Here is a 24,512-nt window from a genome sequence, read left to right as displayed (position 1 = left end):
AAAGGGGGTAGATGAAGTAATAGCATGGTAAAAACATGGTAATATTTAAAACTTTTGTACATTCACAAATTAATGAGAAGTTACTGATTAGATACAATATGGTTTTACTTGAAAAATAAGAAAAAAGTTGTGACTGTTTTATAAGCTAATGTTGGGAATGCAACAGGTTTATACAGTTTGCAACTTTTTTTTCCTCTTTTAACATTAAAGAGAGTTCATCCTCTAATGATTATTTGTTCATTTTGGGGCAAACTATTGCTTTAATAACACGATTCCATGTTGTAGTGCTTACACTGCTTTCCTTTTAATACCTGATTGGCATATTAAAGGACACATGTATATCAGAGGCACTGATTTGTTGCCATAGGAACTTAATTTGTCCTTTGGTGCCATCTGTGATTGTTCAGAAACCTCTTTGTACTCAGCATGCTTCTGTTTCCAACTGTTGTTAATCCAGCATCTTAGATTTAAGCCGCTGCGTTAGCCGTCTTTTTAATTTCGATACGTTGTATTTACGCTCTTGGCAAGAAAAAAAGCAAGAACAAACATTAGGCAAACTGAACTTCAAGGCCTGAAGATGTCACTTTATTAATAAACCAGCAAGCAAGACTGAAAAAAACAAAACAAAAAAACAAAACGTGTTGAGTTACATAAGACAGCATAGCAGGAATAATCTGTGCAGTATGAGCAGTAATAATAATACATATGAGTTTGTGTTGAGTCCCACACAGTAAAGACGTGGGGAATCAGGCTAATACCAGAGACAATAAGCACTGGAAAGGGGGTATGATAGTGAGCGTGAAGAAAGACAAAATGGTGTAGAGGAATAAATTCAGTGACTGTGATGACGCAGCATCCTGATTGGATGTGAGGTTTCGGAGCTATATGACATCACAGCCTCTCTCCTGTCTAAAGTTCTCTTCCTGAATATTTGAATGATTGGCTGAATTCAGAATAGCATACTACTCATACTATTTCTGCTATACGGGGAGAAATAGTTAGAGTAGTATGTTAGTGTGCTATTTCAAATTCAGCCATATGCTATTTCCTAAATAGCATACTAGTATACTACTCTTACTATTTCTGTAGTACACAGTACAGTATGTATACTGTGTGCAGTATGCAAAATTTCTGTATGCTTTAAACATCGGATTATCTACTACCTTTTTCCAAATGTGCATTAGCGCACTATGGAAGCTTGTTTCCGCCATTAAATAAAAAATAATAAGGTAATTGCGACTTTTTAACTCACAATTCTGACTTTTTTTCTCGCAATTGTGAGATATAAACTTACAATTGCGAGTTATAAAGTTAGAATTGCATGATATAAACTCAGAATTGCGAGTTATAAAGTCAGAATTGCGAGATATAAACAATTCTGAGAAGAAAGGCAGAATTGTGAGTTTATATCTGGCAATTCTGACTTTATAACTCGCAATTCTGAGTTTATATCATGCAATTCTTACTTTATAACTCGCAATTGTGAGTTTATATCACGTAATTCTGACTTTATAACTTGCAATTGTGAGAAACAAGTCAGAATTGCGACTTTATAACTCACAATTCAGACTTTATATCACGTAATTCTGACTTTATAACTCGCAATTGCGAGAAAAAAGTCAGAATTGTGAGATAAAAAGTTGCAGTTACCTTTTTTATTTTTATTTTTTATTTAGTGGTGGAAACAAGAATAGCACACACTGCACAGAAAACAATAGAACCTTGTTTCCGCCATTGAATTAAAAAAATAAAAGTGATTTTTGTTTTTTAGAACTGTGAGTTTATTTTTTGCAATTTGGACTTTATACCTCGCAATTGAGAGTTTACATCTCACAACTCTGAGAAAAACAGTCAGAATTGCGGGATATAAACTCACGAGGAACTTGTAGATATAAAAAAAATGCCAAAATAGCCATTTTATTTTCGACACAACCATCACTCTCTGAATTAAACGTGCTTAACAAGGTCATGTGACAATGTGGCATACTACTGATTGATCTATTTAGTGGCATAATGCATACTGTTGCACATATTATTTTTAACAATAGCATACAGTACAGTTTAGTACATAGTATGCTAGTATTCCATTCTGAACACAGCAATTGTTGGATATGTGAGGTTATAAGTCACTTTGTCAGGAGTGCTGGTATTTGAGTTCACCTTACCCATCTTTTATACCTTTGACCAAGACATAATGATGAAATACAAACTCATATCTGCTCACAACAACACTTCTGATGCATTATATTATGATATGCATGTAACTGATGTAAAATGTTCTAAAAAGATCCCCTTCCTACTCCTTTATACATACACGGAGTGTATGTTCATGTGAATGATCCTGGGGGATGATCTAAATATGTAGACGTGATACATTAAAAAATGAAAATACAGATGTGATTTACCTTTCGTTACAGTATCAATGAATAGCCATACTGGAATATAAGTCAAAGCTGTCTAGAAGCCACTAAGAGAGGTGCACAAGAAGAAGAAGTGAAATTATATTCCACACATACTTTAAGATCTTTTGGCCATGAGCCAATCAGCATTCATCATGAGGCTCAGGTTTTCATGACCTGAGCTGTGATTGGATGACTGCATATTTGGTGCATCTATTAGCCAATGATTTCAAGAATCCTCCTGAGAGTTTGTCATTACAGCTTTAGCGTATAGAATATAGTCTAAATCATTTTCATTTCTAATTTTTAATAAATACACATTTCATAAGCGCCTTTGGGATATGGAATAGCTCTGTACAATGTGCAAACGCAACAAGCACTGTGCTTACACTTCGGACTAGCACTGCTTATGCAATGTTATACAAATACACAAGAGAAAGAAAAAAGCCTCTTAGTACTGACCATGTATCTGTACTGAGAAGTAACTTTCGAGTAACTAATGAAAGCATTGATGAGCAAGAGATGATGGGGATGGAAAGATAAACTCTGGATGGGGAACGTCCATCAGGTGACATTAAGCACAGCAGGTGAACTTCTTGGTTGGTTGTTTGAGCGGTTAACAGATAGTCCAGTTTCGCTTCCTCACAGGTTAAAGTCAAAGGTCAGGTCAGACTTTGCCATCTTCTGTCGGTAAACAGCATCAAACTTTTCGTTCATGGACACAGTGAAAATGTCCTTCCAAAGCCCAAAACGACCTGAAGCAGATGAAAACAGAGTTAGAAGAGCTCTTGATTTCACATCATCTCACAGCTAATACACAGATAACCACAAACATAATGATATACGATAGTCAACGATAGTTAAACTCTATTTGTGGCATAATTTTGATTGCCAAAGAGAATAATTCATCCCTCAGTTGTGTTTTCAAAAAGCACTGACTAAACTTAAATATCATGCATATAATGCTGCTAACTTTTATATGATACAACCAAGGATGTCAGTAAGACAGGTAAGGCAATTTAGATGACTATACACCTCAAATAATAAATATTTTTTTACTGAATAATTTAAGTGCATCAACAAAAATACAAGCTTCACATTTCTGCTTCATACCTTCTGGAATGCTGGCTTGGTTTAATTGCATTGCAAGTGCCTTTTATTATTTTATTTTATTTTATTTTATTATTTACGATCCTGATTTTTTTTTTCTATGGTAACCAATATTATGGCATTCGAATCCTGATCATTCCTTAAAGACTTGACATCACCCAGACTCACCTTCTGTACCTCTCTCTCACACATTTTCCATCTTCATGTTCACTGTTTCTATAATAAGTCCCTACTGTATGTAGTGAGATTTTTCAGCATCATGCCATGCCAAGAATCCATGCACTAAAAGAAAAAATGAACAAGACACAAGAAAACAACAAAACAGAACTAAAGTGCAAATGATAAAATAATCTCAAATAAATAGCAAATAGTCTCTTATATGTAAAAATGGGGGTTTTACATAAAGTTTACTGAATAATAATAAAATAATAGGACAAAGACAACAGATAGCAACAGAAATTTCCATAAAAATAAAGATGCACCGCAAATATTCACCACATGATGGCACTGCCTTCCCTTTTTTAAGCAAAAAGCCACACCAGTGGTTCCCAAAACTTCCTTTGCCGGTGTCATGAGAAATTGAGTCCCCCCAGGATTCGGGTCTCCTTCAGGACCCAGGCGGTAATGCCTGATCAAAAGTTGTTATCGTGACGTCTTGACTAATCAACCTATTTCAATATTGTATGATGTTTATTACATTAAGTGCACAAACAACATGCTTGAAATATAAAATGAATGCCTATGTATTGCATAATAAAACAAACTGGAAACAGATGTTGGAAGCAAAAAACATACCTAATATAAGCTAAGCTAGCAGGCTAATCCAGTAGATGTATTCTATGCTAGTACAGAAGCTAACCAAAAAAACAGTAAGAATGTGAAATGCTTGATTTCACAGCCTGTAGCTTCAGTTATATACTAGTATATGAACCATGTAATTTAAAAGACATTAATGGTCATTATAAGTCGTGCATTTTAAACTCCTGCAAAATCACGTTATGATTTATATAATTATAACCAGACGCTAAAAATACTACCTATTAAAAGACAGTTGAACCAATGGGTTAACTCAGGGTCCTAAAGGAGACCCGCTTCCTAGGGGGGGACTCGATTTCTCACCACAGACAAAAAATTTCAAGCCCCCCAGCCCCATCTACATGCACCCACATAAAGACACCCTCGGACATGACCCTGCTTGCAAAATCCTATAGGATTTATTTGAAACATTGTAATTAATACAGTACTATGACTAATCAATTTCAACAAGCTTCTCTTTGTGTTTTTGTTGTGAAGTCTCCTAAGCCTGGGACACACCGGGCAATGTCGGGCCGTTTTTGAGCGTTGGCTCTAGTTAGACGCCATTGACGTTTTTTTGGCAGAATCGGCGGTGGAGCTCGTCAGTGAGAGAGATTACTCTGATTGGCTGTTCAGGACGCAAACAAACAACGGAGTAAAGAGGGAACACACTTCAGACACTTGTCACTCTTTGTCATTTCATCTCATTTGAACAGTGGATTATTTTAATGATGACCAAGGGCTGACAATGCAGTGACAACTTAGCAGACATAATTGAAAAAGCTGAATCCTAATGAGTGAGACTGGTGTAAACAGTGGTAAAAGCAATTTATGCTTTGTATGTCCACAGTTCTAGCTGTTCCGGTTACCCTTTTTGGGTTAGGGCAGGGTTGCCATGTTTTCACAACAAAACCCACCCAATTGCTACTCAAAACTAGCCCAATCGCGTTTCAAGGCCCACCCCCCCCGGTAAAAATCGTGTTCTGGGGGGTAAAATCTGCATTTTTGACGGGCTCTCCTGGTAAAATTTGCATTCCAGGGGCTAAATATCATGCTATTTGGGGTCACTTCAACCCGCGGACATGAAAAACAACCCACGGCATCGGTGTTAAAGTAGCCCAATTCCCGCGGACTTGGCAACACTGGCTTAGAGTCCGCTTGATGAGGTTGTCTATACTGGACGCGACAAAGCGAACATTGCAAATCCATTTGTTTTTTGTTTTAGTAGTTGCGTGAGCGCTTGGAGTAGGCCTACGTCAGAAATCTAGGGATCTATTTGCTTTTGTCTCATCACGCCACTGAAGTTTGAAGTAGATTCATCGTATGCTTTACGTTTATCTGGCACTGGCAGTCCTTTCGCAAACTTGTCCATGCTTAATGCAGAACCATCCATCATTCATATATATTTTTACACAGCTCCCTGCATGTCATCTTGAAGTAATAAAATATGTCAAATTAATATTTTGTGTTAAATTATTTACTTACTGAAGATGTTTATTTTGCATAACAATCTGCTGACTGTACCCTTAGCCTTGCCACGCCCCCCTTTTATACCTTCGAGCACCCCCTTTTTCTCCAGTCATCTGTCTCTTACCCCGGTAGATGGACAGGGCCTCGGAGTTGCAGCACTGCTCAATGAGTTGGTTACAGCTCTCCACCATGCCCTCCAGCTGGGCTTTATCACACGCGATACCCAGAAATCGAGCCAGCTGCTCCACCAGGTTCCCCAGATCCTCCAGAGTGAATAATTACAGGCCGCAGAAAAGGTGGAGAGAAACAGAGAATGACAATCTTTCTGTTATGTAATTATGACTCATACCTTGGTCTTACACAGATGAATACATGAACATGTAATAGGCTTACATAATTAACTTCAGTTTTTAAATTATTTCAGGAACGTCGAGGTGCAGGTGATTTTATCTACCAGCTGTTCTGTGTCCAGAAACACTAAATTGCTAAAAGTACATTATGCAAAACGACCAATTTATGTATGCGCAACTTTATTTTCTGTCAAATTAGTTGCACTCATATGCACTATTTAAACAAAAGTTCCAATAATCAAAAAATAAATTAATAAATTAATTTAAAATAAATTAATTTACTTAATTTACAGTTGGTGAGTTAAAGAAATAACTCTACAAATAAAAGTACAGTTAATTCAAACTAAATTAAGAAACAATTCACAGTTTAATAATTATTATTATTTGTTTATCAGGGCCAATAATCAATAATTTCAGTTCGATTAGTATTTTAATGATTTCACATATGGTGAGAGAAAATGATTTTAAATAACTGTTGAATTAGTTAAGGAACAACAACAAGTTTTGCTATTGTTTTTATATTTTAGTTCATTATGTATAAACTTTTAATCATTAATAGCAATTTAATTAACAATAATACTTCATTCTTTCATATATTTAAGTTATACTTTTACTTTATTATTTGATATTGAGTATTATTTGATATTAACTTATATAATATCCTTTATGTTCAGCATATAGTCTCTCTGACCTCTAACTGCTTCATGAACCACAGACTACTGGTGTCCTATCTACATGTTTCTATACATTAGTCTGTTTCTTCTGTCACATGATGCGTGTCTCTGTTTGTGCTTTCCTGCTGGACTCTGAACCCTCCTAATCGCATTTCCCCATAAAGATATGAAAACAACATATTCGAGCAGGCTGACTATCAGTGATTCCCCATACATAACACACTACTATCAAAGTTCCCAGGAACTGTTAAGAATGAAATGTACCAAGTGTGATTAGGGGCCTCTGATACTACGTAGACAAATAGTGGATGTGTGGAGGTTAAAATGAGACACAGAGAGTGAGATTCAAAGTGAGCGTTAGGAGAAACTGTGTGTGTCAATGTAGGTAGTACCTTGTACATGTCCTCATATTTCAAAAAGAGAACATTAGAGTCCATGCGATGCTCCCAGAACTCCTGAACATGCTCAAACCAGGAACCGTATCCCACTACAGAGACAAAAAGTAGATTATCATACACTTTCCTTTTGAGCAAATCTGTCACTTTGGTGTCATGTCTCTTACTCACACTTGTCGTTCATGAATCGCCTGCAGAACTCCTGGAACGTTCCCCGGTAGCTCATGGTGCGTAAAGAGCGATGAAACTGGTAGTAGGACACCACCAGGTCTTTAGGGTTCCTGGCCATATATATCACCTAGAGGACATGCATTGATACGTTTGTGTAAAGGCATATTTATAGCAAAGTGTATACAAAAAGTGAATAACTGATGAAAGTCTGTTGACACCATAAGAAAAGCAAAATACAAATGTAATATGCATTCTACATCACTGTATTTCTCTTCTGCTCTCCAAGGATGCATTTATTTGATCAAAAATACAGTTAATATAAGTAATATTGTGAAATAGTTTTACAATTTTAAATAACTGGTTTCTATTTTTAACATAGTTTAAGATGTAATTTATTCCTGTGATGGCAAAGTTGAATTTACAGCATCATTACTGTCACATGATCCTTCATTCTAATATGCTGATTTGCCGCTTTTCAATTTTGAGAACATTCGTCCTGCTGCTTAATATTTTTGTGGAAACTGTGAAACATTTTTTTCAGGATTCCATGATGAATAGAAATGTCAAAAGAAGTGATTTGAAACAGAAATCTTTTGTAATGTTATAAATGTCTTTACTGTCACATCCTTGCTGATTAAAGGTATTAGTGCTGTCAATTGATTAAAAAAATAACTAATTAATCACACATTTTTTTTCTGTGATTAATCACGATTAATCGCACCTAACATTAAAGTTTTTAATATATTTCCATATTGTAATAATTTCACATTTAATCCAAATTAAATGTGTAGAAAAAAACATAAAGACTATATATTTTAAATATTTGCTCTAACAAATAGGAAATATACAGAAATTTAATAAAGTTATTGAAAGCTTCACAGTCTTCTGTACATAAATTATAAATTAAATATAGATTAACCCTTATTAAAGTTACAAAAGTGATTAAGTCAAGAGCAGTGAGTGATTTTATTCTTTGTCTTTTGTTCTTTGATTAACAGACGTCACAGCAGCAGGTTTTTTAGGCTGCTGTCACTTTAAGATCTAACGCACATGACGCGGATCTAATAAACACATCCGATGTCCTCATGACTCTTTACATTCATTTAAGACTTTATTTAACTCATTTAAGACTGTGCTTATGAGGATACTCAACAAAATGGGCATTTTGGCATAATTTAGTGTGTTTTTGTCCGTTCAAGCACAAAAGAGAACTCAATTTTCTGAAAACAGCCCTAGTATTAATGGTATGTAAAATAATAGAGAAAGTTTTGTGTGCCCCAAAGGACAATTGGAGGTCAAGTCAAACTTGAAGTCATGATTAATATGTTGCGTTGTGTGTTACAGCTGACCTTGCCTTCTCCATTGTGCATCGCTGTGGGGAGGAAACGGTACGGCAGGTGGCTTTTGATCAGACGAGGCGACGTCAGTTCCTATAGAAACACAAAATAAAACTGCAGTTCATCAGTCAAAGAGGTCAGAGGTCAGCATTCTCATGCTGAAGGCCATAGTTTTGGCAGATATGTGCGTGTGTGAGATAGCGTTACCTGGATAATCTCCAAACCCGGCTGTGGGTATTCCAACACAGGAAGCTGCTCATCAATATTCATGAGCCCGATCTCATCTGGGTCCGCACCCTGGCTCACCAGATACACCACCTCCTGTAACAAACTCGTACCTATGTGCGTGAGAGAAAGGAAGGAAAGTCATATCGGATGTATTATTGATGGTACAAATATGACTTTGCCTGCTGCACTTAACTCAGTTGAGTATTTGCAAACACATGCATTCGCCTGAATATAGATTGACCTGCAATCCCAATGGTTTAAAGCCATTCTTTGGTTGAGTTTTTTTTTTTTTTTTTTTTTTTTTTGATAATAATAATTTTCTTTTTTTCAGTTTTGACCATCCCAGCTGATGAGGAGCAACTCAGTTTCCATCATGCTTCACAGAAGGTGTTGATTTCAATGGGTGAGGAGCTAAAATGACATTTTGGGCTATTCGTTTTGTAAAAGCCTTGGCATTTTTATTTGTTAATTGTTTTGTCAGGCTTCCGCTTTCCCAATCTGCCAAACACATCAATGGTTCCATGAAGAGCTTTTATGGAAACTTTCCATTGCACAATGGTTCTTTATAGTGGAAAAGGTTTCTTTAGATTATTAAAGTGTCTTCACGCTATAGGAAAAACTTCTGCAAAAAAATAAAAATAACATTTAGCTTTGACGTTAATAAAAGGATATTTTGTTTAATGTACTGACCAACAGGGAGATGTCACATTCCAAGAAAACATGTACAAATGTAATATTTATTAGCCTTAACAAATCAATTGTAAGAGTAATTCTGGAATGGACAGATCTGTTTTAAACACATGACAAGCATTAGACAACTGACAAAAGAGCCTTTGAAGCCTGACAAACTTTATTTGGATCCTCTTAAGTAGCCTGAAAATGCAAGTACTGATCGCATTAAGTATACATAATCAAGTAGATTTTATTTTCTCTTTTTCTCTTTTCTCTTTGTGTGTGTATGTCTGTGAAAGCATCTTGGTGTCCTCTTTCACTTCTTATTTTTGCCCATTTCAGATGAAAAGAGCAGGCCTGCATGTGAACATCTTCCGTTTAGTTGAGGAGAACAGATTGTTTTGCCAATTCAGCAGAACTCGTATTTTTTGACTGCATGAGGAGTTTTCAGGCGTTATGGGAGCACAAAACAAAGGCATAATGCGAAATTTGACCTTGAAATTATCATAATGAGTCTCTTTCACTCTCATTGAGCAGTTTTGTTTACTTGTGGCTGATTTGAGAGTGGACGAGCATAAATGACCTTCATTAAATAACAGAATAAACACATAATGCCTTCTGATGGGCCCTCCCTCATAAAAGGACAATCAAGTCATGCTAAAATGTATGTAATCCCAGGGGGAAATCACAGGGGCAACCCTAAAATCGTCACCACTTTTCGCCCCTTAAAAATATATTTTTTATCGTAATTATATCATTTAATCATATAACATTACTCTAATCTCTTACAACAGGGGTATCAACCTCAAATGACATATAGCCAGTTGAGGTTCTCCATTAAACGTTCTTACAACCATTCAGTTTATCTATATACAGATATCGGTATGGTTATACAGTTAGTGTACAATTTGGTTAGGTTGGACTTTGTGTATAAAGCAATGTCAAAATTAGCTAAATGCTTTAAATGTTAAATGTATTGTTTTTGTTTGTTTGTATGTTTGTTTGTTTGTTTGTACAGACTGTACAGACATAATTTTTGGCCAGGCTGTCATACAAAGAAATTATGAACACATGCAAAAACAAGAGAGAACCAATGAAATATTAATAACTGATCATGTTGTAGTCAATGTATGCTTTTCCTGTGAGCTCTTGCATAGTAAAATAAAACCTGTAGCTTTATTTTTTGCCAGATATTTTTTTCAGATAAACGCCTTAACCAAGTTTAGGGTTTTGTTCTGCCCTCATATTTAAAATATTTAAGAAATATATACTATTTTCCTCATATTTTGATGGTTTAATCAAACTTGCAGGGTCATTAAAAACAACCTCAGGACATCACTTTTGTCCATTACTGTACATTGAATTGGATTCAGTACATCATTAATGATGATTACAGAACATTATATTCTGCACGCTTACTTTCACAGGAACAACATATACAGAAACACACATAAACACAACCCCACCAGGCCTCTCCCTCAAATTTATATTTAATATTGTCAGAAAAAAAAAATTCTAGAAAACAGATTCCTAGAATAATTATGTAAACAGTCTTGTGTTAGCTACTTTATAGATCTGTAACAAATTTATGAATCCAGGATATTAAGGGCATAACAAACATAAGGAGGGTACAACAATGACGTGGGTTTATAAATCCATTTTTAAATCAATTTCACTCTTTTCCTGACACTCAAAAACAAGTGATGAAAAAAAGAGAATGTGTTTGATTTGCAACAGATTTTTGTTTACAAAATCAATCCGTTCCAAGAAAACACACCAGCAGGGTCACATGACCCTCTGGCCACTTCCTCCCACTGGACTGGAAAACAAAACTAAGTCACTCAAAATAAAACGTTATCTTGCAAACACGCTTTATGCACAATCAAACTTCCTCGATTGTTTTTGTTTTTATTTACACTATCATTTTAGAAATTTTCAGGCTTTATTATTGCATTTGGGAAAATGTTAAAATAATAAAACCCTACTTTTCTTCAGAGAGTCAGGTAAAACATTAAAATATTCAATGTGGACAATGCTGAGCTTAAAGTCCCCCTGTAGTCAATCATTTTATCCCTTAAAACTCATCTTCGATCACCAAAATGACATGTACGTTTTTTTTCCCTTGAAAAAAATTTCTTCATGGCTTAAAATAGCTTGAATGTAACTCTACACCCTTGCCTCATTTAGTATACGCGGTTCTATGAATATGCAAATTAGCCCCACCTACACACTTAGACCAGTTCAGAGATCCACTTGTTGACGTGATTGGTTACAAGGTAGTTTGTGACGTCAGAAACACCAGCGATTTCAAACCGCGTTTTTGAGACTGTCTTTTGTTCACTGCCGTTTTAAGGAGAAAATACTCAGCAATGGTGTTAACAAGAAATTAAAAGCACATTAAAAACACCACATAGACATATAAACAACATTAAAAACTTGATTTTCACCACAGGGGGACTTTAATCTAATTATAAAAAGCCTGAGAAGTATCTAGAAGCTTGTAATATTTGACTCCCCCATTCCCACCACAACTATCAACAAGACAATGTCTGTTTACTCTGCAGATTCGACTGGCAGTGCAACGTGTGACTCTATTGACCTGTCATCCATCTCGGCCCGCTGGAGACACACATTTCAGTGTGTAATGCAGCAGAGCTCGGCCTTCCCTCGGCTCTCCGGACTCAATTACACAGATGCTGGTGCGACACAACATACTCTGCAAAGACAAGCCATTTCAGACCCTCACACCATCATTAATCTCTCACTGCTGTCTGTCTGTCTCTCAGTTCTTCTGCGCAATCATGGTAGATAAACAACTGCATTCATTTAGATATCATTAGACCGTCCTAATGTTGTTTACAGGCCAAGGATGGTTTTCTGTTTGGAATCTCAAGTGCAAGCAGGTTTGAAAGCAATGTAATGCATATGCATGTTCCAGGCTATCTTGCTTTTTTAATACAGGATTGTTGGGGAAAGTTACTTTTAAAAGTAATGCATTGCGATATTGTGTTACTCCCTAAAAAAGTAACTAATAGCGTTGCTTAGTTACTTTTTATGAAAAGTAATGCATTACATTACTTTTGCGCTACTTTTTCTCACCTGGGCTGGGCTTGCTTGTTTGTTTTTTTAATAACAACAAAAAAAGTTATATTTTTGGCAAATGTAAAGGCCCTGTTTCCACCTGTCATTAAGATGCGTTTTGGTCGATCGTATCACAAGTGGGAGAAGTGACCGCACCGGTGGATACTGTACTTCGGAATCACAGATTGTAGTCTTGGAAGTATGACCAAAATAAGAATTTTCACCGGAAAATGTCATCTGAACAAGTAAGTAACATGTCTGCCACTTTTGTTCTGACCAACTGAGGGAAAAAAAAGCATTAAAATAAATTGTGCTACCAATGGTGGTTAAATTTAACGATCGCTTAGCTCATATCACATCAAACTGTGCATATTATTATTATTGTTATACTTTGTTCTCAAATTTTTAATGTTAACAACATCAGCACTGCGTGTATTTAGTGCGTATTAGCGTTAAGTTACCTGTAGATTTTAATTTCTGTACAGTCTAATCTCTTACGTTAATTTGTCATAGCATACAATCCGCCATCAAAATGATAAGTTTAATTATTCCAGCTGCTGTGAGAAAAGGCTATTGATCCGCCACCTGCAGCATCCTCACATGCGATATATACCTGGGACTCCTTCTTTATGTAAACAGACATGACATAATGACGCAAAGATGAATTTCCCACGGAAACCTACCAATACCACTAGGATTAGAACACATTATCACAAGCTTACCGTTGTGAATCGGGATAAGGTAAGCAAGGAGATAGTTTTGAGCACTGGCTGATTATGTACTTGCTCAAAAATTGATTTTGGATCATTTTTAACTAAAAAAGTTACGGACTGCAGCTTTAATAAAGTTAGATAAAATACATAAAGTATATTTGTGTAATTTAATATAGTTAATTATTACAGGTTTGCATTAAATTCTGAGATTGCATTTCACTGTTTTTATTCATTTTGAGGAATACTGAATGTTTTCGTGCAAGTGAGATGTGTAAATGCATGTTCACATTTAGTCTAGAACTACAATAACCATCATGTTTACATAGTGCACACAACACCTCTGGACTTTATTTCTCTCATCATGGGGACAGGAGAGCTGTCAGTCAGTAAATGTGAAAAAGTAACTTGCTTTACTTATTTGAAAAAGTAACTTACATATTTTGTTGTAAATTGGAAAAGTTAGCTAGTTAGCTACTTGAAAAAGTAATCTGATTACGTAACTTGTAACAAGTTACCCCCAACGCTGTGCAGGACAACAAAAAAGAGTTCTGCAAAAATGCATTTGATTCAGCTGACTTATATTACACAAGTAAATCGACATAGCAACAAGCATGCGTGGGAGAGGGAGCATTACATCCTAATAGGAAACAGCGCCTCTGCAGTGAATGAACACGTGTGGGCATGGCAAATGTTTCCTCTTGCTGTTTTTATTTCACATCAACACACAATACAAACACACCCAGTTCTGATTTATCATTCTCATTAGCCAAACGTCACACAATCTCTACAATAAGCAACTTTTCACCTTATTTTTTTATAATAAAACTCATCAGTTTCATACAGGCCAAGATGTAAGGTGGCCATCAGACTCTCAGGGTGGACTGGATTAGGTGGGTCAGGCTGGTTTCATAACACTTTGAAAATGATTCTTATTTGAAACTAATAATATTGCCAATGCCATCCAGGCCATTGATGAGACACATGAAAGTAAACATATCTTTATTTGTCTAGAAGTGCTATTTTTACTAAACAAACATACTATATAATTGTGCATATTAGTATAATATAGTATTATATTCACAAGCTATCTGAAACATGCTTTGATACAATCTAAATCATATCGTCTAAAAATAAATATGCATAAGAGGACCGTTTATTTTGGTAAAGCACCTCTGTTAACAGCACTCTTTATGAAGGAAAAGCATGCACATGTAAACTGTATATGATTTAATACCTGATTTGGGGTATGTAACGATCCATATGTCGCTACTTCTTAACGAAAAGTTGGCGATCTCGTCCATCTTGCCCCTGCAGAAAGGAGGGAGTCGAACTCCATGATACTCGAAGTATTTGCTTTCGTATTCAATCGGGGTGCTCGGCGTGTCCACCTCGCTTTCCGCCATGCTTTCAAACGATTACAATACGAAAAGCTCGTAGGGATTGATTTTTAAAAAGATTCGGGTAGAATAGGTCGCATTTGATATCCACCAGCCCTTGATTGTTTGGCAAAGACGTGCCGCTTTGCTTGCGCATTGACCTTCAGCCAATCAGGTGGAGTAGAGATGATGTAATGGGATTCTCTCAGTGATGCTCAGCATCAGCACCAGTCGTCCGGGGCGGATCCTCGAGCATGCCAGCTCTTCATCAGTTATGTAAATAAACAACACGTTTCTAAAAGTAAAACTATAGAAATGTGGTTGTTGAGTGAGAAAGCTTTGCTTTAGTACAATAATACACGTTTGTCATTTGAATTGCTCATACAAGTCATTATAGCACACGTTTTATCGTGAATGTACACTTAAATACGAATGTATAGTAGCCAATAGGCCTATTGTAGGCTATTATCCATCAAAATATGCAATTTTATGGCCTATAATGCAGATTAATAATGTTTATTAATGATAAAAATTAATATCAAATGACTAAAGGGTGTTTTAAATACTGATAACTTGCATAAGTTGGAGAACTAGTGTCTAGCAGAAGCCTAACAAAAACATTCACTGAGGTACATTCAAATATCAGGGTGATTTTTGGAGACATTTGTACTCAAAGAATTATAATTGTTTAAATCTCCTCATTAGAAGTGTTGGTATTTGATATATAAATGATAGACTATTCAAGCAGTCTCAATAAAATAGTTTAGAATGCCATAATTTTAAACGATTGTGATTGGTCTGGCTTAGCGAATGTAACACAAACCACGTGACAACGACTCTGAAGCAACAAGCCCCGCCCATTCAGGAACTTGCTGCTGTCTGCCTTTCTACCGGTTATTATGCAGCAAGTTTCCTATTGGCTCTAGTGCTGACAGACGCGATAACTCGAGAGCAAAACTAACAACAGCAACTCCTTCTGCACAAACATCTTTACAGAAGACATGCTATTCGTTACAACGCGAGCAAGAATAGCTTGAGATTTTGCCGCAGTCATGTTTGATTTAAAGGGAGGATGGAATCTGTCTTTCGCTGGATGCGGGTTTTTAGGGATCTATCACATCGGTGTTGCGAGCTGTCTTCTGGAGCAAGCGCCGTATCTGATCCGCGGGGCTAGTAAGATCTACGGAGCCTCCGCAGGGGCTCTCACTGCATCCGTGCTCACTACTGAGGCATGTTTAGGTAGGCAGTGCTGTCTTTGTAGGCAGCTTACTTGGCTTTTAAATCCTTCTTCTGTAGTTTCTTCTCTTTTCTAGGGGATTTCTGCATTTTGCTGCCTTAAAGTCACTATCTGAAATAACTATAGTGAGATTTACGGTGGTGGTTAAATATAGGAATTGAACCAAATTTTTATTACCAATAGTTTTTTTTATGTTTAAGTGGCACATAACTGATCTGCAGGTTTTGGATTTTTTTTTTTTTTCTTAGAATAATAAATAGATGATTATTAGACAACATTTTATATATATTTTCTAAAGCAGTGTTATTTTAGTATTATTTATATACTTATTAGCTATAGTATTTATTAATATTTTGTAATTAGCTTTTATTTTTTATATCTTCAGTTTTCATTTTAATTTAATTTTATTATGTGCTTTTTATATTTCTGTATAGCTTTATTTTTATTTTAGTTTAAGCCATTTTTGAACTCCAACTTATCTATTTAGGTGTCACCAAGTCACGATTTCTCATAGACAATGAGACATGACTTGTCATCACATCTCATCACAAGACCAAAATATTTGAGCAATGCTATCTGCATTCATTTCATAGCTCTATACTTTGTTTTACTGTCTCATTTGAAACATATTAAACATGACTAAGCTCTCCGGAGCTATATGTGAGAGCAAAATGTGCTTCTGTTGTATGTAATGTTGTTATGTAATCCAGAAGCTTTTTCTATAGGGGATTTAAGCAAGAGCCAGTGCATGAAAGTGTCAGTTATGTGACAATCTTAAATACTGGAGTTTTCTTGTTGCAGCATCCAAGAAGTCTGATCGAAGAATTGTACTGTTGTTTTATGCAAGAATTTAGAAAGCAATTCGTTTTTAGAAAGTATTTCGTTTTTAAAGCAAGCAATGCATAATCAAATAAATGTTTGTCAAACTCAAAGGTGGAAGTCTGTGTGATATCATCTGCATGACCGCATTGTTTCACTTTCGGGTTATATCTCAACTAGACGCTGATTCAGACGCTGATCAACCTTTGTTTTATTACAGAATCAGAGATTAAAGGGTTAGTTCATCCAAAAATTAAAATAATGTAATTTATTACTCACCCTCATGGCGTTCCACACCCGTAAGACCTTCGTTAATCTTCGGAACACAAATTAAGATATTTTTGAATAAATCCGATGGCTCAATGAGGCATCCATAGCCAGCAATGACATTTCCTCTCTCAAGATTTAAATATGTTTTTAGTTATTATATTATAATGTTTTTTTAATGGATCTTGAGAGAGGAAATGTCATTGCTGGCTATGGATGCCTCATGAACTAACCCTTTAAGACCAAAGATGAAAAATAATGTGCAATGTCTGTATTACAATTAATTTTTGTTCATTTTGTATTCTTGACTTCCTTTTCATATTGCTTAAATCATTGTTTGTGTTTCTTTGCATTTCTGTAGAGAAGTGTTGTGAAGATGTCATCAATGTTGCCAAGGAGGCGCGAAAGCGTAATCTGGGCCCTTTGCACCCAACATTCAACATAGTAAAGGTGATACGTGGAGGCCTGTATCGCGACCTGCCGTCCAACGCGCACACGCTGGCCTCTGGTCGCCTGTGTGTGTCACTCACACGGGTCATGGATGGGCAAAATGTTCTAGTGTCGGACTTCAGCTCCAAAGATGAACTCATCCAGGTTAGAGTGTTAACATAGAACAGCTCAGGGTTTGATTTTCTGTCACTTTAATTACTTTAATATCCCATGTTTATATACCTTTATCTACATGAAAATGATTTTATGGGGCCATAACATAACCATAACCTTTTAAAGGTATTTTTACTCCCCCCCCCAACTAACTGAAATGAAATAAGTCGAAGTTGAAGTACTAAAATGGCCAAAACTAGAACTTAAATAAAAATAAATTAAAGCGAAATCGAAATATTAAAAAAAAAAAAAACACAAAATTACTAAAACCTAAAATAAAAAAATAAAAAACTGAAAATATAAAAAAAGCTCATTAAAAATCATTATACATACTATAATAGTATATAAATGCTGCATTGACACAACTTTTACCATTCAATTCGATTTCAATTCACAAGCTTGCGATTCAATTCAATATCAATTAATTGGGGCCTGTCAGGTACAGTAGATGGCAAATTTCCTCAAGGAAAAAAATATCTTCTCAACTAATGCTACAGGATAACCCCAGTTGGTACAGTACTATACTATTAAAGGTTAAAATTAACTGATTTATATACTACTTACATTTCAATTACAACAATAGATTTAATTACAGTAACAAATTACAATAAGGAACGTTTTTATAATAATTACGTTGTAATAATAATATATGTATAACATAACATATATGTTTCTACTAGTTTTTTTTATACAAACATTTAAATGGTGGCTTCATAAAAACATGACGTATTTATTTAAACAAATATTGAAGAACAGGTTAATGAATATGCAAAATAGTGTATATATTTAGCAAAATGCTCCTCTCTAGAGTTTTTTTTTTTTGCTGACTAATGAGTTTATGGACATTGAAATGTAACATTACATTACATTGTTTACAAGCTGTTTTACTGACATCTTCCGGTTGAAACACTGATTAAGTGATTACGTGAGAAATGATATATTTCGTTAAAAGTTGTACTGTATCATTCAACATACCTTCTGATGTTCATTCATGTTTATTTCCTGCTGTAACTAGTGATAGCGGAAGAGATGATCGGTTCACATGCGTTTATCGCTGCTGCTTAACTTGATCTGTGGCACTACAGCGATTTGTCACGCCACATTAAACAGCGTAAAAACAATATTTATTGTTAAAATTTCGTAATAAAAAAGCTGAGACTTTGTTTCATATCAAACGTAACAAAGCACATAGCTTAATGCAATTTATTGGATGGGAGGCGCTACAAAGCTTTGTTTATTCATCAACTGAAAACATAAACTGAAAGATTAATTCTTGGGATTTAAGAATCAATATCAGTTCTTTAAAATGAGAATCAATTAAAATCGACAAATTGATATTTTTAACCCAGCCCTAATAAATAACACTGATTTAACTGAATTGAATCTTCACTTTCTCTTTTCTTTCTGTTTTCTCTTCACTCCCAGGCTCTCATTTGTAGCTGTTTCATTCCCGTATATTGTGGTTTAATCCCTCCTGCCTTCCGTGGTGTGGTAAGTATTAAAGTTCATAACAGAAGTGAAGTCATTTTTAACTTGAGCCAAACCATGAGGCACTGCATGAGGTGACATGGCTAGAAAGTTGGATTCATTTCAAATGGGAGAATTAGGACATTGCAATTGGAGTTCATTGTACTTCAAATGAATTCAGTCACTGGGGCACACTGACCTAACTTTGGCCTGAATAAGAGTATTAAACGTGCTTGTTGTTTTGATCAAGATTTTCTGGTAGAACTGTTACTTAGTGTGTCTGCAAATAAACCTCCCTCCTCTCTCTCTATAGTCTGTACGTTCTGTACTTGTTCTTTAGAAAGGGGAGGAGATGTCAATGTATAGAAATAGCTGAGAGGTCAAATAGTTCGTATAAAGGTTCATCTCTGTTTACCTTAACAGTTATTTAGTTACTATATGGAATAATTTTCCTGGACTTTATTCAGCCAATACAGAGGATACTTAAGAGTAGGCTTTTTTGTACACATGCCAATTACTAATCATGACTTGCATTAAAAAATTAAAGCCAGATTAATGAAAATCTGTCAAAACTTTAAGTAGATTAAGCTGTGGCTAAGGTGGTTCATTGAGTAAATTTTAAGCTGTGAAGTTGACCTGTTAAGACAAATAAAGGCTGTTATGTAAGTCTTGTGGTCTGATCACACCACCACCTTACTGGCGGTCAGTCCTGAATCAGCCCACCCTGAACTCAGATACACTGAGACTCGCAATAGTCTGTGAATGCCAGTGTCTTGGCTCATTACAAACAATACATTTCCCATGAGGGTCAATAAAGTACTGCTGTTTGGCTAGATATCATTTATTCATTAGGACATGGTGAATGTGGAGTGGTTTCCATGGATGTGTATTTATATATTTTTTAATATTATAAATGCAATATTCAAATATTATAAATGTAAAAAATTGTACCTTGAAGCTCATTTATCAAAATAGTCGTTCTGCAATCATATGTATTATTTTATTGTTCTGTTAGTCAAAATCTAAATGTAAAACTTAGAACAGTGGAAGAGAGGCAAAGTAAAAGTTTGTGTGGTAGTCTTGACATCCTATATTGAAATTGTTTAACTGAAAAAAAAAGTGTAATTGTATAATCTTTAAAAAAATATATATATAATTATGTATTTAGCTTGTTGACATTAATTGAGATGCTGCCTGTAATATTTGTACTTTTAATTTGAAAAAATTATACTACTTCATTTACAAAACATCTATATTTAAAAGAATATATATATATTTTAAACATAAAATGTTTAATTATAAAAATATAAAACAAATACATATATAAACACACACACGTATATATGAGACCTAAAGTAACGTCTTACTTTTTCTTTCTCGTCAGCGTTATGTGGATGGTGGAATCAGTGATAATCTGCCCCAGTCGGAGCTGAAGAACACCATCACTGTCTCTCCATTCTCAGGAGAGAGTGATATCTGTCCAAAAGACAGTTCCACCAGCTTCCATGAACTGCGTTTCACAAACACTAGCATACAAGTCAATCTAGACAACATGTACAGACTGAGCAAGGCACTGTTTCCCCCAGAGCCCAAAGTAAGAACAACACACACACACACACACATTCACATGCCTGAGAGTGGTGTGTATGAGATGCAATGCAATTACACAATCACTGTCTTTAATATGCCTTTGAGAAATGTGCCTCATTTATCACTCTGTGGCTGTTCGATGCACTTTGACCTTCCTAGAACATGCACAGTACAGTTCAAAATTTCAGTTTTCAACATTAGCATAAACTTAAAGTGGGCATGAAACAGAAAAGACACAACATTAGTCTTTTCTTCCCTATTGTGATGTATATCTGAATGTAGGGCGGGACTTGTTTTTGTCTATTTGGTTTTAAATAGTTTAAAAAATCATTAATCCAGAGTTACGTGTAGTAAGAAAATCACTATGACGTATTTAATTGGATTCATTCATGTTCATATTTATATAAGCATCATTTAATTACTTTGATTTTTAATATTTAATTAAATCATGCCTATCACACAGTGAAATGACTCTGCATGTGTTTGGCAGGTGCTGGCAGAGATGTGTCAGAGTGGGTATAAAGACGCCTTCCGATTTCTCCAGGAAAACAGTGAGTGCTTTTTTATCTTTAGTATCAATTTATCTCTAATGTTCATTCATACTTTATGCCAAATATGATATGTGCTGTGGTTTAGAAGATAACCGGTCATGTCTCTTTATAGATTTGCTACAGGGGGCATGTCCAAGAGCAGACATGGCTCTGATTCAGGCCTCGCCCACCTGCTGCTGCCCAGGCAATAAGAATCCAGTCGTGGTGGAAACCACAAAAGAGTGGGTGCTGCGGAGACTCCGCCTCTTGAGAAAACACCACTGGTGGTTGGATGAACAGCTTGTCGATAACCTGCCAACGCCCATTAAGAAAGGTAGCTGGATCAAACAGTCACTGAGTTATGAATTAACTGAATTAACACCCTGTTCTGATGACGCAAGAGTTGCAACTACACAGTAAAACCTCCAGTGTTAAATGAACACTGTTAGTGTTGAATTAACATTGCCAGTGTTTATATAATCAACACCGGATTATATAAACACCTGGTGACACTGGAAGTGTTAATTTAACACTGGAAGTTTTGCTGTGTATGGCAGCTGAGAAAGCCATTCTTTGTGTTCTTTTTGAAGAAATGATATGCTATATTTTTACTATAAAACTCTTACGACAAACATGTCTTCTAATATCTTCAATTGTTGCGTATACTGAGCTGCAGCGGACACATTTGTAAACGGCTTTACTTGGACCCATTGTGCGAGCTGTCTCTTTAATACCGCGTAGTTTATATACATGTTGCTGCTGATTGGGCTGACATTTTTGACACACCCACCAAACAAGACAAAACGTATCTCAAACCCCGTTGCACACTGTTTCCAGGAAACATGTCGTTCAACCCGGAAACCGTAGCAAAACGTTGCGCACCGGTTTGAGCTTGAACGTGCCCCAGGCTGGGCCATCTGACCAATCAGAGCAGAGTAGACCAATCACAACAGACTGGGCCATCTGACCAATCAGAGCAAAGCAGGCTCTTGGAAAGGAGGGGTTTAGAGAGACCAAATCCTTGATCAAACCATTTCAGACACTAAGACAATTGAGGTGATTCTGCAATGTATATTATGAGAAAATAGTTTTTTGACCTTGGATGCATGTAAAAAATATTGTAGGAGACCTCCAAAACAAAATTAGGAACCTTTAAAATAGCATAATAAAAAGCTGAAGACTGTACTGTTTAACTTTAAATTGTGACTGTGACTATGTTACTTCATTCCATACTATGTGCATGTGTTCACAGTGTTTTGCGACGCTTGCAGAGAAAAGCATGGTCTACTGGCACAGGTGACTGGTTTGCTGCCACTGCGCGTGGCCTCCTACATGCTGATGCCGTACACGCTGCCAGTGGAATCAGCATACTCTGCAGCTCAGAGGTCAATATCATCACTTAACATTGAACTCTCTGGCTCCAATTTCTCCAATTCAGGCTCTGTACATATCTGTATGGATGTCAAAGTGTTGTATCCAGATGAACTTTGGCTAATTTGTAATGTTCATGTTTGAAAGGCTTTGGGAGTGGATCCCAGAAGTCCCTGCAGATGTGCGCTGGCTTGCTGAGGTAGCAGGCGGTGTTTACAAACTGGCTTGGAAAGGTGCAGAGTCAGAAACAAGCAGGTAAGATCCCTCAGGAATCGTTCAAGGTACTCTCAGCCTCAGACGTCACAAATTGTTGGCTGAACAAAATATTTTAATGCTGAAAATCTAAATGATATTACACAAATATTTTAAGTTTAGTGTTTGGAATAAATATGTGAAATATAAGATATAGCTAGAATTAGAATAAGAAATCATTGTTATTCCACACAACAGCCAAAATCAAAATGTCTTGAATGTCTTGTCGTCTTGTTTATTGTGCAGTGGCGCCCCCTTGAGAAGATGTGTGAGTGAACCGCCAATGGTAGATTTACAGATCACTGACTACAATGAACACATACCTCATTCTGCCAGTAACCTTGATAGTTACAACTGGACTTTTCCGGAAGACTTTCATGTGGATTCTTCTGTCAACCCCCCGGAGAGTCCTATCGACAACACCAGCCCCTCTTCTAGGCAGATGTGCTTTTTCGTTGGCTCACAAAGTAATCATGAGAAGCAAATGGACCAATGCAGAGCCTTTTCAGCTTAGGAAACGATATACGTGACTGCCCTGGTCATACATGTCAAATTTAGGTAATGGGAGAGATGAGCTTGGGTAGGTAAATGCCCTGGAATCCAGTGTCAAGAGTAAATTTGTCAAACACTCCTCCCGTGACATTTTGGACATTCTCCAAATGTGCCTTTCTTCTCCATTCAGAACCAAAGATGTGTTTTGTAGTTTGATCAGCCTGTACCTTGTGTTTTGCTGATGTGGACAGTGTATGTATGTCAGAGTTTACATTGTAATTGGTGCTAATACTTCTCTAAGACCTCAAAATACTTTGATATGTGCCATACATGTCCGTGCCACAAATGTGTACAATCAAATAAACAGTTTGAGCCCATTAATCTGCTTGTGATTTCAAATAACATGCATTATAGAGCCTGTTCATCTTCCATTCTCACCTCCTCACAGCACTTTCTTGGCAAATGGTGACATTTGTAATTAAATGGTACTGAAAATAAAGGAAATACATTATATAATGTAATGTGTGTGTGTGTGTGTGTGTAATTTACGTAACGATTGAAGACAGTTTTAGAAGAAATACATTTTTAGTGTTTGCATGGATATTACAACGTTTTTATTTTTAAGTGATTTAATGTAAATGTTTCATTTCACTATCAAACGTCACTTGTAAAATAACTTGGAAAAATAACTTTCTTAATAAAAATTCTTAGGTATAACGCGGATTTCTGGAATGTTTTATTCTGATTGGTCAATCAAAACAGTTGAGCGGGAAAATAATTTCTTTAATGACGCTACGTGTTTCGGGTCACTCGAACAGGCGCCATCTTGCGACTTGAGAACTGTCAAATGGCCTCGGATGACTTGATATAAATATTTTGCGCATAAAACGTTTTATAGATAAACAGAAGAGAGTTGTGAAGAACAACGAACCTGTAAAAAGCGTAAGAAGACCAGAAAATTTTAAATAGATAAATGTAAACTTGTAGCTAAAAGTAACTTGGATTTCATATGAAATAATAACACATATTACACCAAGTCTTGTTGCTGGGCCGATTGTTTTCTACATTGTAATGGACTATTTTCTAACTAATGTACAAGTACGATAAAATAAT

The 24,512-nt window shown here is 35.9% G+C and overlaps 2 protein-coding genes across 3 annotated transcripts; one reads left to right on the top strand and one right to left on the bottom strand.

Moving 5' to 3' along the window:
• Window positions 1-558: 558 nt before the first annotated feature.
• Window positions 559-14,956, bottom strand: sult4a1 (sulfotransferase family 4A, member 1). Of its 2 annotated transcripts, XR_007930048.1 has the most exons (8): window positions 14,630-14,956; window positions 8,909-9,039; window positions 8,714-8,794; window positions 7,365-7,491; window positions 7,191-7,285; window positions 5,899-6,037; window positions 3,678-3,791; window positions 559-3,154 (listed from the first exon to the last, which is right to left on the bottom strand). XR_007930048.1 is itself a non-coding variant. In XM_051892351.1 (7 exons), exons 1-7 carry the CDS (start codon window positions 14,796-14,798, stop codon window positions 3,042-3,044), a joined length of 855 nt encoding a protein of 284 aa, XP_051748311.1. In that variant the 5' UTR covers window positions 14,799-14,954; the 3' UTR covers window positions 559-3,041. The 2 variants fall into 2 exon arrangements, 1 of the variants encoding a protein (XP_051748311.1); XM_051892351.1 differs by lacking the exon at window positions 3,678-3,791 and having other exon boundaries at window positions 14,630-14,954.
• A 720-nt stretch (window positions 14,957-15,676) lies between these two features.
• On the top strand, window positions 15,677-23,920 carry pnpla3 (patatin-like phospholipase domain containing 3). Its single transcript, XM_051892349.1, has 9 exons — window positions 15,677-16,010; window positions 17,456-17,688; window positions 19,123-19,188; window positions 20,549-20,758; window positions 21,245-21,305; window positions 21,418-21,618; window positions 22,537-22,669; window positions 22,803-22,910; window positions 23,154-23,920. Exons 1-9 carry the CDS (start codon window positions 15,824-15,826, stop codon window positions 23,419-23,421), a joined length of 1,467 nt encoding a protein of 488 aa, XP_051748309.1. The 5' UTR covers window positions 15,677-15,823; the 3' UTR covers window positions 23,422-23,920.
• Window positions 23,921-24,512: the final 592 nt, after the last annotated feature.

The sequence above is a fragment of the Ctenopharyngodon idella genome, chromosome 4, assembly GCF_019924925.1.
Source record: "Ctenopharyngodon idella isolate HZGC_01 chromosome 4, HZGC01, whole genome shotgun sequence".
Classification (NCBI taxonomy): Eukaryota; Metazoa; Chordata; class Actinopteri; order Cypriniformes; family Xenocyprididae; genus Ctenopharyngodon; species Ctenopharyngodon idella.
This window is presented reverse-complemented; position numbering and strand designations above follow the sequence as displayed.

Coding starts and splice junctions, on each gene's coding strand:
- sult4a1 (XM_051892351.1), bottom strand. CDS start 14,798: ATGGCGGAAAGCGAGGTGGACACGCCGAGCACCCCGATTGAATACGAA. Junction 7,286..7,364: donor GCGATTCATGAACGACAAGT/GTGAGTAAGAGA, acceptor TTGTCTCTGTAG/TGGGATACGGTTCCTGGTTT. Junction 3,155..5,898: donor GGCCCTGTCCATCTACCGGG/GTAAGAGACAGA, acceptor CATCTGCTTCAG/GTCGTTTTGGGCTTTGGAAG.
- pnpla3 (XM_051892349.1), top strand. CDS start 15,824: ATGTTTGATTTAAAGGGAGGATGGAATCTGTCTTTCGCTGGATGCGGG. Junction 19,189..20,548: donor CTCCTGCCTTCCGTGGTGTG/GTAAGTATTAAA, acceptor CTTTCTCGTCAG/CGTTATGTGGATGGTGGAAT. Junction 21,619..22,536: donor GCCAACGCCCATTAAGAAAG/GTAGCTGGATCA, acceptor ATGTGTTCACAG/TGTTTTGCGACGCTTGCAGA.